A 13437-nucleotide genomic window follows, 5' to 3' on the forward strand; every position below is an offset into this window, starting at 1 on the left:
AGTTTAAGCACTCTGGTAATATTATTTTATAGAAAAAATTTTAACTTGTGTAGAAAACAATTTAACCTGTGTATCTTGTGACATCATTGTACATTAGAGTTATTTTATTTCACAAAACACAATTCTGTGCTATATATAATAATTAATACTATTTCCCCTTTGTATCAGTTTTGAAGACTGAACCTAAGGCATTTCAAATGTTAAGCAAGGCCTCTGCCACTCAGCTACATTTTCAGTCATTTTCTATATTTAATTTTACAACCCCCCCTTTTAAATAGATTTATTTATGTATTTATTATAAGTACACTATAGCTGTTTCCAAACACACCAGAAGAGGGAATCAGATCTCATTACAGATGGTTGTGAGCCATCTTGTGGTTGCTGGGATTTGTACTCTGGACCTCTGGAAGAACAGTCACTTCTGTTTTGAGACAAATTTTCCAGAGTGACTCTGAACTCACTCTGTAGACCTTTTGCTTTGCTCTTGTGATCTTCCTGACTCAGTAGTTGGGATTACAAGCCTGTTGAATTGTATAATATTAAAATAATTTCCCAAACTGTTTCTAGCACATGAAGAATGGACTCACTAAGCTTTCTCCTATCTATCTGAGTAGTTCAGTGTAGGAAGTGACAGAAGTGCTATACACTTTTGCCATATTATGTGCATTCTTAAGAACTTTCAAATAAAATAACATATTTTTTCATTCTTCTGACAAATGTCTATTGAGCATCTATAGAAGCAAACAGTTCTATATCCTGGGAAAAGGGGATAAAATTCATGGTCTTGAAAACTTATATCCTGTTCAAATGAGAAAATACATATAGGAAAAAGTCATTAATACGTAAACGAAAATGTAGATATCTAAAAAAGTAAGCAATTACATTCAAGTTCAATCTTCCTTGCTATAGCATTAGTAAATATTTAGGTTAAAAATTAGTAGTGTCCATGAGATCTTATTTGAACAAAATTTAAGCCAAGTAATAAAGAAGAAGAGGTCAGTATCAGGAAGCAATGAAAGAGTACTGGGTGAGGCAGGATAGTAAATAGTTAAAGTAGATGAAAGGCTGTGGAGTCGCATGCTTGACTGAGTGTCATAATCTATGATTAGTAAAGTCTGGAATCAGTACTGAGTTTAGAAACACCAATCACATAGGAAACTCAATCAGAAACACTTTTTCAGACATTGATAACTGGATAATTAGATAAAAGGAAAGGGAAAAGTTAGGGGGATTAATGAACTGCTTCCAGCAAGGTCAGAAGCAGCTGTTACCTTGGAGAACCAAATACTGAGATGTGGAATTTTGTTTATTAGACCAAATCAAAAGATCAAGGCTGATATTTTCAATAACATGCAAGACCACATAGTCCATGTGGTATATCCTTTTTGAATATGTTTTGTGTTTTTTAGGTTTGTTTTTGTTTTGAAAGAGATGACGAGGAAAGTAAAACACAATTGGATAAGTAGGGGGTTGGGGATGATCTGGCAAGACGCGGTAGAGAAGAAAATTGCAAAAAATTTACATCAAATACATGTTTTCATTAAGAACAAGAAAAAAATATCCAAGAGCATAAAAGATTACAGGGACAGGGAATGAACATCTCAAGGGAAGGTACCACTGCCAAGTATCGGTGAAGCAGATGGCGGGTGCAGCAGGTCTGTATGTTTGGGGGAGAAGTGCATGGCATTTTTCTTGATGTGTTATGTATATGTTATTTTTATTAAGCAACAGTCTTATTTAGAACTTCCAGCAAATGCCGGGCATAATTTGAGAGATAGCATGCATTAATACAGTAATAAAAGTTCTCATCGTAATGAGGAAGAAAACATAAATCTAACTAATTTTACAATGAGGTTTAAGGTATTCTGGTTGGGAGATATAATAATATTTAGTAGTAGTTTAGAATTAAACTTCCAGATAGGGTGGTTTTAGGGGAGATTTAAAAAAAACAGAAATATAGCTTTTTATATCATCTTTTAAGTTTAGAAAGATCAAGACTTGTATAGGACTAGAGTAGCAGGTAGAGAATTGGTACGGGATATTATATTTCAAGAGACTGAGAGTTTTTGAGACAATTACTTTAGTAGCTTCATAGAGGAAACTACGAAATCAACTAGAAGAGCACATTCTTATAAGACATAACATTGTGACTCTGCTCATAATGCATTCCTCGGACATATTAAAATGCTTAGTATCTTAATGTAGTGATGAAAGATAATCTCTGAGTTTGGGACACAAATGTGATGGAGTTACTTAATACTGGTGATCAGGCCAATTGGAAGAACTGAGGCAGATGCTGGCAAGAATGATGATAGAATTCAATAAGACCAATTCTATTTTGGGCAAGTGTATTTCACAATAAGATAATTTTGTAATGCTAAAGATAAATATGTGACTGAGTACTGCTGACTAGGTAGGTGCTGTGAACTGAAGGAATGCTAGAAAGCCAGCATCATCCTTTAATTAACATATTGTGACATATTTTTATCAATTGTATTCTCCTGTATTAATCACACACACATCATATATAATCATACATCTAGATAGGAAATTGATAGATAAAAAGATGACAGATAGATAGATAGATAGATAGATAGATAGATAGATAGATAGATAGATAGATAGATAGGTGTACATTGTGGAATCTGTCTAGGAGAAAGGCCATTGGTTTTTCAGGGTTCCTTGAAAATTTATGGACTTTATTACATTTTATTCTTAAAGCAAGCTTGATATGTAACTATTAATTAACAGCTAACAACTTAATTGTGAATGTAGTGACCTCCCGTTCTTGCTTCTTATATGAAGATACAAGCACTCATAGTGTAAAAGAGACTATGGGAAGTGACTCAGCTCCAGGTGTGTGTTTAGATGACATCATTTAATGAGTAAATTATACATAAAACATGTACATACACATTAGTTTTTGGGTCTACTTACTGTAAATTCTAAAATATATGACTTCATTGGATGTTTTATGGAATCAGTCTATCTTAGTCATAATAAATATACATACATGTACATGTAATCTAAAATATATCTAGAAATATATTGACATGCTAAATATAGAGTTTTAATATTAGCCTCTCCTGTTTCGAAAACCCTACATATTGAATCAGTTGTAGTGTATGTGAACTAACCTACCAGTGAATGCCCACTATTTTTTCAGTTATGTAACTTCATATGTGCATGGCTTTGTGTTTGGGTATATGTGTGTGTGTGCATGCATGCATGTGTGTGTATGTGTGTTTGAGAGAGGAGAGAGGAAGAAAGAAAATCAACAATTTCAATCTAAGACCATTATTTGTAGTTATATAACCTTTGATACTTTGCTGCAAGTGGAAATGATATTTGGGCAGCATTTCTAGCACTTCTAATAATCCAAAGTTTAGAGGCCAAGTGAAAATAGCCGATTATATAAAACATGGAAAAAAGAATAATTCTGTTATTAGAAGAGTTAATTTTAAGAGCTAGATAATTTATTGTAAGCTCAGTGGTCTTCATTTCAACATAGCTTTTCCCATCTCTTATCTTTGTAAGTAAAATAAATACACACTTATGATTAGAAGAATTATATATAATTTATTACACCTCTGGGTTTCAGAACATTCCTGGTTTTTGTATATATTTATAATAGATGCTCAATAAACAATTTATATTGACGTTATATATAAATGAAGAAATGAAAAAACTACATTGGTTCATTTACATCAATAATATTTTGAGAGACAGTAGCTCCATCAATACAGAACACTAATGCTGGGATAATGAGTGTACTGGGAATTCTATTGGGCAAGCACAATACCAAAGGGTGACTGAGAAACATTAAATAGATCTTTAAAACTTATGATTTGAATTCCATGGCAACCAAGAAATAACCTTAACATACCATTGTCATTAACAACAATATTGGAGTATCTGCTATTGACCAATTTCTCTGAAAATAACACATAAGCCTGCCCACCTATCCTAATGAAAAACATTTCTGAAACTGATTTGGGTTATACTAGAGATCACTGTTGCAACTCCCGATTTTCAAAATAATGGATGATTAAGTAAATGCCAGAATAATTTGGTGTCACTTGACATTTCTGAAAGAAGATAATTAAAAGTCTCCACCTAAGAATTACATTATAGACACAAGAATTACTTTATTGACATCTAATATTGACTCAAGGAGCTACTTGTGTGGAAAGGTAGAAATAATTCTAACAAAAATTGTATTTTAAATTATGACCAATTTGAGATGTTCAGAGGCCTTTGTTTTCCTTTTGCTTTGTCAACTTCATCTATTTTTAATGACTGATCTTGCCAGGAAACAACATGTTCCTCATTTCAATTCGGTACAAAGGAGAAAAGTTCCATTCCTTAAACTTAGTCGCTTTTGAAAGCCAACTTATGATATATATTAGTGAGTTCTGTCATACTAAGTGTTAATATTCAGCCTGATGTGTTTTTAGCACTACTTGGCTGTGATTTTAATTGGGCCTCATGGGTTGTCTCTCTTTCATAATCAGACTATTATACAAACTGAAGTAGTTGTTGGTAGAGTGGTGTGGGCCCTTCAGCCTTGAAGTTAGAATAAAAACACCATAGATTGAAATGATTAATTTTGTAATAAGGATATATTAACATAGCACACAGACCTATTCAAATCATAGAGCATTTTCACTAATTAGCACATGAATCTTTGGTATTGTTTACAACATAGTCAGCAGCGATTGTGACTTCTGCTTCTGCAACTAAAGTATTCCATTTACAAATGACGCGGCGGTGGGACTTGAACAATTAAGAACAATATTGTTCCCACCCCCAGGATTCTCAGTAACATTTTATGGAAAATTACCAGCACTTTAAAGTTTGTACTTAAAATTATTTTTTTGCTTTCTACTAAATTATTCTTTTTACACACACACACACACACACACACACACGTTACAACAATATGTGATGCATCTCTGAAAGCTGACATAAGTGGGTTGGGAAGCTGCATCTTAATGGAATATTCTGTGTTATTACTGCCATTACCAGGTATTTTCAAAGTCACCATGGGAGGTAAGTATAATTCCAGTCAATGATATTCCGGCCTGAACTGTTTGATCTCATTCTGCCTATAAACTCCAAGAGCAAAAATGTCATTCAAAAAAAAATGAGGAAAGGTTTTATTCTTCCAGACACTGTCTTAGCAAATATGAACGGGATAAAACTGCTCTACCTCCCATATATTGAGCACAAGAACCTAGAAGGGCAATGATTTAAATCTGAGTGTGGTTGATTCTGCCGCTCAGGGGTGAGAGCACCATTCTTGTCAATTTTCCAGATGATAAATGTTAAGTGCCTTATAATTTACAGATGCTTTCGGTACGAAGAAGCTTGCATATATTACGGTGTAAGAATGTATTGCAGAAGAGCAGCGCTTACCTGTCATATCATTTTGGTCAGGGCTTTCAACATTGCTTAGAATGTGATTATTTTTCTCCTCCTGTGCATTAAATTCGATTTGGTAAGAAGATAACTTATGGAGAAACAATTGGCTCCTAAGAAAAAGAGAAGCTAGAGACAGAGTAGTTGTAAAAACTGGTTTATTTTTTTTTAAAAAATAAATACAAAAATATAAATATAAAACATTAGCAGATAGAATTTGATGAAATGAAATTGCACGAATGCTCGTATACCAGGCTGCATATCACACCTACTAACACCACATGGACTTTTTTTTTTTTAAACTTAATGTACAGAACAGGATACATCTTAAATGTTTTCTTCGTCTTTTCAAAGCTTCATTTGCAAGGGCAAGACGTGTATCTAACAGAAGCGGCTTGTTCGTGAGGTTGCTTAAGGGAGAACTATCCTGCTCGGGTTTCTTTTATTTACTAAGATGGGCAACATTGAATTTCCATAGCTTTGGCTCTTGGAAGTGATTAAATAAAATGTCGTATATATCCCATGAGACATTCTACAGGAAGGAATTAATATAATTAATGAACAAATTAAGAAATAGGTGGGAAACTTGTGCTGAGTGGCAGGAAATTTTTCTCCTGAATATCAAATATTGTGAAGTGGAGACAATGTCTGCAAAGTTACGTATCTCGTTGAACAGAGCTCAGGGGCCAGGCTAAGCGTCTTTGTCGCTCTCACCACCACCGTACATTTCTGCTAGTTTATTAAACCGAGGCCCCCATTCTCGAAGGTAATCGTAGTTTTGGTCTCCTTCAGTGGTACCTGATTCTAAGGAGCTCAGCGATTCAGCAACGGAGTCGTTTCCTTCATAGGCATAGGTAGCCAGCGAGTCGTAGGGAGGCGCAGTGGGGTCCAAGTCGTGCTCTTTGAGGCGCTCATTAATGAAATCCCGGACATCCGTGTTATCCGGGGCCGTAGGAGTCCGCCGCGGTATAAATAACGTTTCAGGAATGATATCTCGCCGCAGCTTTTTCTCCTCGATAGCTGCAGGATTCCTCAGGGTTCCAATATCAAAGGCTTGGGTGTCCTCCTCTCCGCCACCTTCGTCGTTATAGCTCACAATGTTGTCTCTGATGTCTTCTTTGGATAAAATCAGAGGCTCTTTCTTCCGTTGCCTTTTTAGGGCTGCAAAGAGGACTACTATAACTTGAACAGAGACAAAAAGATGCGTTAGAACGTCCTTCTCAAACTTTCCATCCAGAGCACAGGCGCACAACAGGCAGAAATTGTGTATACCCTGCATGGGAAGCTAGAATTTGAGGTTAATTTAGTATTTTTCTTCAGAAGCCTGGCAGGGTTTTGCCATGTTGGCTACTAAGGTGTTTCTGATTTAGTTCTACAGCAAAGTAGAGTATTCCTTAACTGCAATGACTATTTTTTACTTCTTTTTCTAAGAAGTATTTAAAGGATGTTCTTGACAATATAGAAAATATTAATCTTTTGCATTAAATACTAAACTTACATAAAAGGAATATCTTTCAGTCATTCTGTGTTAGATCAGTCTCAAGGTCCTAGGTTCAACCCCAGGCACCAAAGTTAAGCCAAATCGCAGGATATAATATGTTCACATGCTCCACTACATCCTTATACAATAATCGAAAATGACGCTCATCACAGCATTTAGACTAATAGCTTCAGTAGCATAGCTATGCTGATGGATTTATACAGCTTTTTACTTACTTTGTTGAAAGGCCTTCATGATTAGGGAAAAGGTGACTCTCTCATTTAAAAACCAGGAAATTTTACTTATATTTCCCATGCCTTGTAAGAGAACTCACTACCATATTGGTAAATCAGGTGAGTTCAGACCAAAGAGTAAGTTCACATCACATTGAATTAACTCAATTAACACAAATGTGTTCTTCAGAGAGACCCATCTCAAACAAAGATGCTCAAGGAGGGATATGCATTGTAAAACTAACACACATACACCTACCTGTAGGAGAAAATTAATGCAAATGCTACAGGTGGGGACAAGGTTTTCTGTTTACAGTCCTTAAGTATTTTCTTATTGATCATTTAAGATATTTGGAGAAACAGATGTGAATTCATCTCTGTTTAGAAAAAACCTGTTTTAACCAAGTAGGGAATCACTATTGTTCAAACTCCATTTTGTTGTCTGTTGATTTATATTACTTAACGTTAAATGTTTTGATTGTTTTTATGTCTGTACTTCAGGTTTTGGGAAGAGCTTCCTTAGATACTCTCACACACAATAACAGTGCGTGATGTAAAGTTACTCAGACTTAGGCTGTATTGTCAGGGAAAGGAATTTGTTCAGTAAAAGCTTCCAATACAGAAGATAATGGAAACTGTAAGACCAGCTCCAGTTCAAGATCTTTGCCTTGCTTCCTGAAATAAAGTTACAGTATCTTTCAATTATACTCAATAGGGAGACGAGGATTCAGCAGAGAACAAATACATTATTTTCACTTCAAGATCAGTTAAAAAGCAATCTACGCTGGGTTATAAAATCAAGGAGCATTCCTTGTGGCCAATTCAATCAGGTAAGGGCTGTTGGACAAGATTTCAGAGAAAATGTTAGAGGAAGCCCTTCATACACTCATTAGAAGAAAAACAATGCAGTCAATCTGCAAATTTCTGTAGAGAACTGAGGAACAATGCACTCTGGCTGCTTGTCCTTGAAAGACATGGAGAGTACTTCTGATTTTTGGATCCATTATGAGTTAGGATAATAAATTTCAACAATTTGTATACTTTAAAAAAACAATCAAAATGATAAAAAAAACCCTTGGGGTACACTGGTTGATAAATAATAATAACTTAATAAAACCTTGTTATTAACACTTTGTTTTTGGTCCCCCTTTTGAGAATGATTTATATACACTATATTCTGCATATGGTTTCTCCTCTCCCAGATTTTCCAAGATCCTTCTCACCTCCCTATCCACCCAAATCCATGCCATTTTTTCTCTCATAATACATACAAACATACTTCTAAAATAATAGAGAAAAAGCCAGAACAGAGTATAAAACAAGCAAACATAAAAATAGGGAGAAAGAAAAAGCACAGGAAACACACAAAGGCTCAGGGACACATGGATGTGCACACAATAAGATGTGTGCAAAGAATGTGCACACATCAAAACAAGAACAACAAAGATGGAAATCATAAAACCTGTAAGGTTAAAAAACAAAAGGGACAAAAACTTCAAAGATTCCATTGATTTCTTTTTCTGCTGGCTATGGTCTACAGGGCATGGGCCTTCTCTCAAGTGTAGTCAGTTTGTTACCATTATTGCTTTTACTTTATTTAATAGGCCGCCACAAGAGATGCATGTTTGGTGTGTATTTTCACTTAATTCCTACAGAGAAAATCTTCCAACTTCTATTACTATAGGGACTTCAATAGGTATATTATGACTGGATAAATATGTTTCTATGTTATTAAGTATGTCCCAGTTAACTTACATGAATCTTTAAAGTTTCTCATTGGTTGAGAAGTGGCTTGTTTTGGTGGTAACATGTCCTATTCAATTACAGACTGAATTAGTCATTTTGGGAGACCATGCACTTTCTTCAACATTTTTAAAAATTTTTTATCTATCTATCTCTATCTATCTATCTATCTATCTATCTATCTATCTATCTATCTATCTATCTATCTTGTTTGTTTTTTCTTTTTATTGGATTCTTCTTATTTACATTTTAAATGTTATCCCCTTTCCCAGTTTCCCCTCCAGAAACCTGCTAGCCCACCCACTCCGTCCCACCTCCCCACCCTGACATTCCCCTACACTGGGGCATTGAGTATTGACAGGACTAAAGGCTTCTCTCCCCATTCATGACTGACAAGGCCATCCTCTGCTACATATGCAGCTGGAGGCATAGGTCCATCTTTATGTACTCTTGGGATGGTGGTTTATTCCCTGGGAGCTCTGGGGAGTCTAGTTGGTTGATATTGTTGTTCTTCCTATGGGGTTCCAAATCATTCAGCAACCTCAGTCCAATTCTTCAACCCTTCTTACCCAGCAGAATGATGATGCAGAGAAGAATGGCGATTAGGGCGCCCGTGCTGAGGCCAGCAGGAAGGAGCAGGGCTTCGGCACTGCAGGACTGCATGTTGCCCTGGCTGTCACAGGCGCAAACACGGATCGTCAGGGTGCCAGTGCTGCTCTGAATGGGGTAGTCATTATCAGATATCACTACTGGCAGTAGGTAGGTGCTTATTTCATGACGGTTGAAGCCATTCTTTCTGGTTAAAATTCTGGCAGTGTTGTCTAAAATGAATGACAAAACATTGCAAATAATTTAGAGCAGTTAGTTTGTTGCAGGGTTAACTGTGGTTTTAAATGAAAAGAATTATCATTTTAAGTAAATTATGAACTTTTTTCTATTCAATGTTGATAATGTAATTCAAACTAGGCAAGGTATACTAGATAACATGAAGAATCCAGCACTGTGCACTTGTATTTATTGTGAGAAAGGATTTTGCTGTGTAGCATTGGCTGGGCTTGACTAAGATCAGTTCCTCTGGTCCAGCGCTGAGCACTGTGATTAGAGAAACTCAGCCTCATGCTCAGGCTCCATTCCTGCTTTGCTTTCAATTTCCTGCATAATGGTAAATATAAGAATTCTCTTATGAAATCTGTACAGATGATAACTATTTTATAGGTTTTAAGAAGCAAGCTTGTATCAAGGAAAACATCGTTTAAATTGTTTAAATTTAAAGATATCTGAGTGTGTATTTTCATACAACAAAATGTGCTTTAATCCAACAATAATGAGGAAAATATGATCCAGTAAGCATAAAAATCAATAGTTATCTAAAACTATTAAGATTCTAATATATAATCAAAGATTAGCAAATATTTAATATTTCTCAGCACTGTTTCCAATCATTAAAATGAAAATATGAGAAAATATATATATATATATATAAATTATGGGTACTATTAATGAGCAACTTGCTATCACTATTTGGGAGTAACAAATAACATTTCAAAAATATACAATTTTAATAAAGTCAACCATACAATTAATTGCTACTGTGCTGGTGAAGATTTCCCTATTCAGATAGGGAATATGGTTTTAATATGAATTATAGGTGAAAGGAGAGGTAGTTTATTCTACACACAAAATAACATTTAAGGTCATAGAGTATGTTAAATTCTATCTTATTTTATTATCAGATGAATGTAGCCTTGATTCTCAAAAGACTGTCTATATGGCCAATACAGGAGTCAGTCAATTAAACAAAAAGGAAAATGACAATGGTATCCAGTTTGGTAGCTGAATAAAAAAAATTGTTTTCTACATTATTAGAAAGATGACAACTATATTAGAAAAGCAGATCTTTAATGTATTAGAAACATCTAAGTAAATTTTAAAATGAACCTCTCAAGCATTAATATCTCAGATAAAAATTTGCATACATATATGCATTTTTAGTGTCGTGTCTAGGTGCCCTTTAACTTCTTGTATCTTTTGAATATTAATTTTGTAATATTTTGTCATATTAACAGCCACTCATTTTTGTTTTAAAATATCTCTATGATTCAAAGTTTTATGAAACAATATTTTTGAATTGTGATAGATAATATTTGACTTGCCACAGAAATAAATTAATATATGTAAGATTGACATAAGGACAAACATGAGGAAATATTACACAAGCTGTATCTTTTAATTGATTCCCATATAATTACAACTCTTCTGAATCTTGACCCAATAACATAAAACAATTAAGTATATAAAATTAGATAAGATGTCCCACCAAATTTAATGGAACGCTACTCAGTGAGCTCTTCAGGCTGATATTTGTATAACTTTATTCCTCACTCTGAGTAAATTACACAGAATCAAGAATACTTTCTAATATAACAAAACAGTAATCTATGTTAAATGTTAACTGAGGTGAGTCTTAAGTGGATTCTCCGGGACGTTCGAAAGGCTGCTCCATGACAGCACCACTCCTAACCTCCTAGCTCACTTTTTAATATCTCGTTTTCAGCTTCACAGGAAAAGAATCTAAATTAAATAAACTCAGAAACGAGTGTTGTCAGTTCAGTCCTGAGGATTCGATACAGACAGCTCTAATCCAAAATCTGTGTTTAGGTTACCAGGTTCAGCAAATGGAAATTATGCTGCATGTTGTTCATCTGAAACTCAGAAACAGTGCAGCCCTCTGTATATTAACTGCCAAGTCCATGTTACCCTTTTCTAATCCAATTACTTCATGTGTCTAGGGTGACAGAAAACATGGACATTTCAAATCTTAGGATCTAGTGAGACATGTCTCCAAAGGATAATTTCTCTTGGAATCGCTTATTGGTTAAGTGAACATTCTACTAGATGAAATCGCGTGGTGAGTAGATAGCATGATGTAAAATGCTACAAGATTTTAAGCTATTTTATGGCACTTTGGAACCACCTTGGGGGAATATAGCCAACTGACTTTGCTAATACATCTCAAACACTGTGAAGAAAGTATTGTATATTTGCCAGTGTGCTTATGAGATTTATTTGAATTACATCTGCAGCCACAGTAAGGCAAATATATCTTCTACCATCAGAGGCTGAGGTCATTATTTGCCATGAAATGTATTAAATATAGACGAGTTCTAATAGCACACATATTCATATGCCGGTGTGGGTGAGGGATGTGTATAGTCTAGAGTTACGTAGTTCTCATGACGCATATTTGTCAACATTTAAAAAAATCATAGCTGTTTTCACAATGTGTATCTAAAATGCTTCATGGCTTTTATGAGAACAACAAAGAAATAATTTCAGAGATACGAATTTTGTATTTTAGCACACTCGCCTTTGCAAAAGGAAATATGTAAATGCTTTCTCAGGATTTTGTGCCTGGTTCTCTTTCCTCACAATCCTCTTATACTCTCCAGTAAATAGTACACTATTATGCCCAATGAAAATTTGTATAATAAATACACACATCATCTTTCTGTCCTACAGCCATTCGTGTCCTATCATGTTTACAATATTAACTAATTACTGGTGGCCTTTCTAATCATTTCCACATTTCACCTTTCCTTGAACTCCTATAGTTTTATAATTTATTTTATTATTTAAAGTTTAAGGGAGCAAATAACCCTAAATAAGGTAGTATAATAATGCATTGCTAAATATGGATATAAACAACTTTTTAAGTTTACGTCATTAACTTTATACATAGCATAGATAAACGAATTGTTTTGTTGCAATAATTAGTATGGGCAACCATTTCCATTTTACATATTATGCATGAAAACAGTACAAAAATGACCTTCATTGTCTTGCACTGTGAAGTTAGGATTCACAGCAGCCAAACTGAAGAAGAACTTCTGTCCACCTAAGGGGTCATCTTTGTCAACTGCACTTATTGTCTGTATCAGCTGCAGGAAAGAAAACATTACAGTCATGACATGTCTATAAATAGGACAGGGATCATTTATGGTATTTTGTAAACATGTGTACAAGTAACATGGTACTGATGGAACAAGTTATATTTAAGAATACTTAAGAAACACACACACACACACACACACACACACACACACACACACACATTTTAAAATGACCCTGGACTCTGATCTCATAGGTAGCAATGAATATCCTAGTAAGAGCACCAGTGGAAGGGGAAGCCCTGGGTCTGCTAAGACTGAACCCCAGTGAACTAGATTGTTGGGGGGAGGGCGGCAATGGGGGGAGGATGGGGAGGGGAACACCCATAAAGAAGGGGAGAGGGCGGGGTTAGGGGGATGTTTGCCCGGAAAACAGGAAAGGGAATAACACTCGAAATGTAAATAATAAATACTCAAGTTAATAAAAAAAATAATAAAATGAACAAATATGTTAAATAAAAGAGAAACTCTGTTTTTCAAGTTGAAAACATAGTACCCTATCTCACCATGAACGTCACTTGTCACCTTCATCATGTTTTCACTACACATGTGACTATGGATCAGATGTGTACATATTCTACACTGATGTGCTTTTCTTTCCCACTTATATGCA

General features: G+C 35.0%; 1 protein-coding gene across 4 annotated transcripts in view; it reads right to left on the minus strand.

The window, feature by feature from the left end:
• Positions 1-3454: 3454 nt before the first annotated feature.
• The window catches only part of Cdh10 (cadherin 10), a 198682-nt gene continuing 188699 nt past the window's right edge, over positions 3455-13437 (minus strand). For 2 of the 4 annotated variants that reach the window (XM_032898749.1, XM_032898750.1), the window contains exons 10-12: positions 12707-12815; positions 9447-9698; positions 5563-6603 (exon numbers count right to left, since the gene is read on the minus strand). In XM_032898749.1, the coding sequence (XP_032754640.1) occupies positions 6113-6603; positions 9447-9698; positions 12707-12815 (852 nt within the window). In that variant the 3' untranslated portion in view covers positions 5563-6112. Of the gene's footprint in view, positions 5535-5562; positions 6604-9446; positions 9699-12706; positions 12816-13437 lie in introns of those variants that run through there. The other 2 variants (XM_032898752.1, XM_032898751.1) reach the window with 2 other exon arrangements.

Source organism: Rattus rattus, chromosome 3 (genome assembly GCF_011064425.1).
Source record: "Rattus rattus isolate New Zealand chromosome 3, Rrattus_CSIRO_v1, whole genome shotgun sequence".
In the NCBI taxonomy this organism is placed as follows: Eukaryota; Metazoa; Chordata; class Mammalia; order Rodentia; family Muridae; genus Rattus; species Rattus rattus.